The sequence below is a fragment of the Cariama cristata genome, unplaced genomic scaffold (genome assembly GCF_000690535.1).
Source record: "Cariama cristata isolate BGI_N322 unplaced genomic scaffold, ASM69053v1 C11263456, whole genome shotgun sequence".
NCBI lineage: Eukaryota > Metazoa > Chordata > Aves > Cariamiformes > Cariamidae > Cariama > Cariama cristata.
Genome location: NW_009645742.1, coordinates 1 through 2090, shown reverse-complemented (window position 1 = coordinate 2090; position 2090 = coordinate 1). Strand labels below are relative to the sequence as shown.

Here is a 2090-nt window from a genome sequence, read left to right as displayed (position 1 = left end):
TGAGCTCTCTCCTGTCCCCATCCCCATCCCACACCGACAGACCTCGCTCTTGACAGCCCCTGGGCAGGATTTGTCCCCTCTCAGTTTCTCTCTGCCTCTGCCAGGATGCACCAACCTCAGAAGAGCTGGAGCAGTTTGCCAAGGACCTCAAGCACAAGCGCATCATGCTGGGCTTCACCCAGGCTGATGTGGGGCTGGCTCTGGGCACCCTCTACGGTAAGGGTGTGGTGAGGGTCCTCGTCTCTCTCCCCACACCTGGGGGGAAGGGAGAGGCCTGGGAGGGGGATGGAGCACCTGGGCAATGGAGATAATGCTCCTTAACGACCTGCAAAGGAGGTGGTGAGCACCAGCCCTAGGGCTCCTGGGGCTCCCCAGCCCTGTGAAGTACTCACTTAAGCTGGAAGGGTTTGATAACAAGGAACTGGTTTAAAATAGCTACAGCTGCTTATTGAAGAGTGTTTCAGCAGGGAGAATGCATTTCCTGGGCCCCCATCCCCCAAAACAGGGGATGCTGGAGGCGGGGAGATCCCCCAGTGCAGGGGCAGGAGTCGTGCATGATGCCTTGCCTGCCCACACAGGGAAGATGTTCAGCCAGACGACCATCTGCCGCTTTGAAGCGCTCCAGCTCAGCTTCAAGAACATGTGCAAGCTGAAACCGCTGCTGCAGCGTTGGCTCAACGAGGCGGAGAACACGGACAACATGCAAGAGGTACGGGGCTCGAAGTCGGGGCACCGCACACACCAACACACCAATGGGCCCTTGAGCTTCCAGCTTCTCCTCCCTTGCTTTTATATGACCTTTTTGGGAGAGAAGAGGGGAGCAGTGGGTGTCTTGGGCCATAGGAGCATCTCACTGCCATGGCTTCAATCCAGCTGTGGGGGGAACCACTGGGTATAACGTTCTGCCAGGCTGGGGGGAGCCCAGATCCCCCCAAAAAACACCTTGTGACAACTGTGGCAGCTCCTGTTTTGGAGCAGCAAGGTCCTGCTGGAATCTCAGATAACCTGGAGATGCAGCTTGATGCTCCCTGGGGAGCCTGGGGGGATGCAGGAAGGCATGTCCACCCCACCTCCACCAGCTGCAGGCAGCACTAGGACATTGGGAATGGCCCCAGTCACGGTGGAGTGATGCTCGGTTCACAGTCACAGGGATGAAGCCTGTCCCCATCCCTCCCAGACCTCTGCAGCCACCCACATGTGTGTCCAGAGCTTGGTGGGGACATTACCAGCGCTGTGACCAAACGTGTGGTCTCTCTCTCATTTCCAGATGTGCAATGCGGAGCAAGTGTTGGCCCAAGCCCGGAAGAGAAAACGCAGGACCAGCATCGAGACCAACGTGAAGGGGACACTGGAGAGCTTCTTCCGCAAGTGTGTGAAGCCCAGTCCCCAGGAGATCTCCCAGATCGCCGAGGACCTCAACCTGGACAAAGATGTAGGTCTGGGAGGGTTCGAAGGGTGGGTGCCCAAATGGCTGTGGTTCCTGAGCACCCACATCAAGCCAGTTTGATACTGGAAGCTGTGGGAGAGGAGCTGTGGCAGGGAGGGAGCTCTGCTGGCGTGTCAGGGGTCTGCGCAGATGCCACCAGCCGAAGAGTCTCCTCGTCACCCACACGGCACTTGGGCTCACCCCCTTCACCCTTCCCCATCTCCTCTCCCTTGCAGGTGGTGCGGGTTTGGTTCTGCAACCGGCGTCAGAAAGGCAAACGGCTGCTGCTGCCCTTCGGCAACGAAGCGGAGGGGGTGATGTACGACATGAACCAGTCCTTGGTGCCCACCGGTCTGCCCATCCCAGTGACGTCTCAGGGCTACAGCCTGACACCCTCCCCTCCCGTCTACATGCCACCCTTCCACAAAGCTGAGATGTTCCCTCAAGCGCTGCAGCCTGGGCTCTCCATGAGCAACAGCAGCCACTGAACAGGGAGCTGTGGTGGGGCCAGCAATGGTGCTGCCCCAACACTGCAGCTGGGCTGGCTCTCCGGGGGCAGCTTCCCCCCCTTTCTTCACCCTGAGAAAGCACAGGCACGGCCCTGTTCCCCCTCCCGGGGCCTGCCTGGGCTGCCTTAGGGCTTTTGGGGTGTAAGGGGCAGGGG

At 59.6% G+C, this 2090-nt stretch overlaps 1 protein-coding gene across 1 annotated transcript; it reads left to right on the top strand.

The window, feature by feature from the left end:
• Window positions 1–84: 84 nt before the first annotated feature.
• On the top strand, window positions 85–1914 carry POU4F1 (POU class 4 homeobox 1; the record flags this gene model as incomplete). The annotated part of the gene is made up of 4 exons (XM_009708716.1): window positions 85–216; window positions 579–709; window positions 1268–1432; window positions 1663–1914. Coding segments are annotated over 4 exons (680 nt in total), but the record flags the coding sequence as incomplete, so codon positions are not given.
• Window positions 1915–2090: the final 176 nt, after the last annotated feature.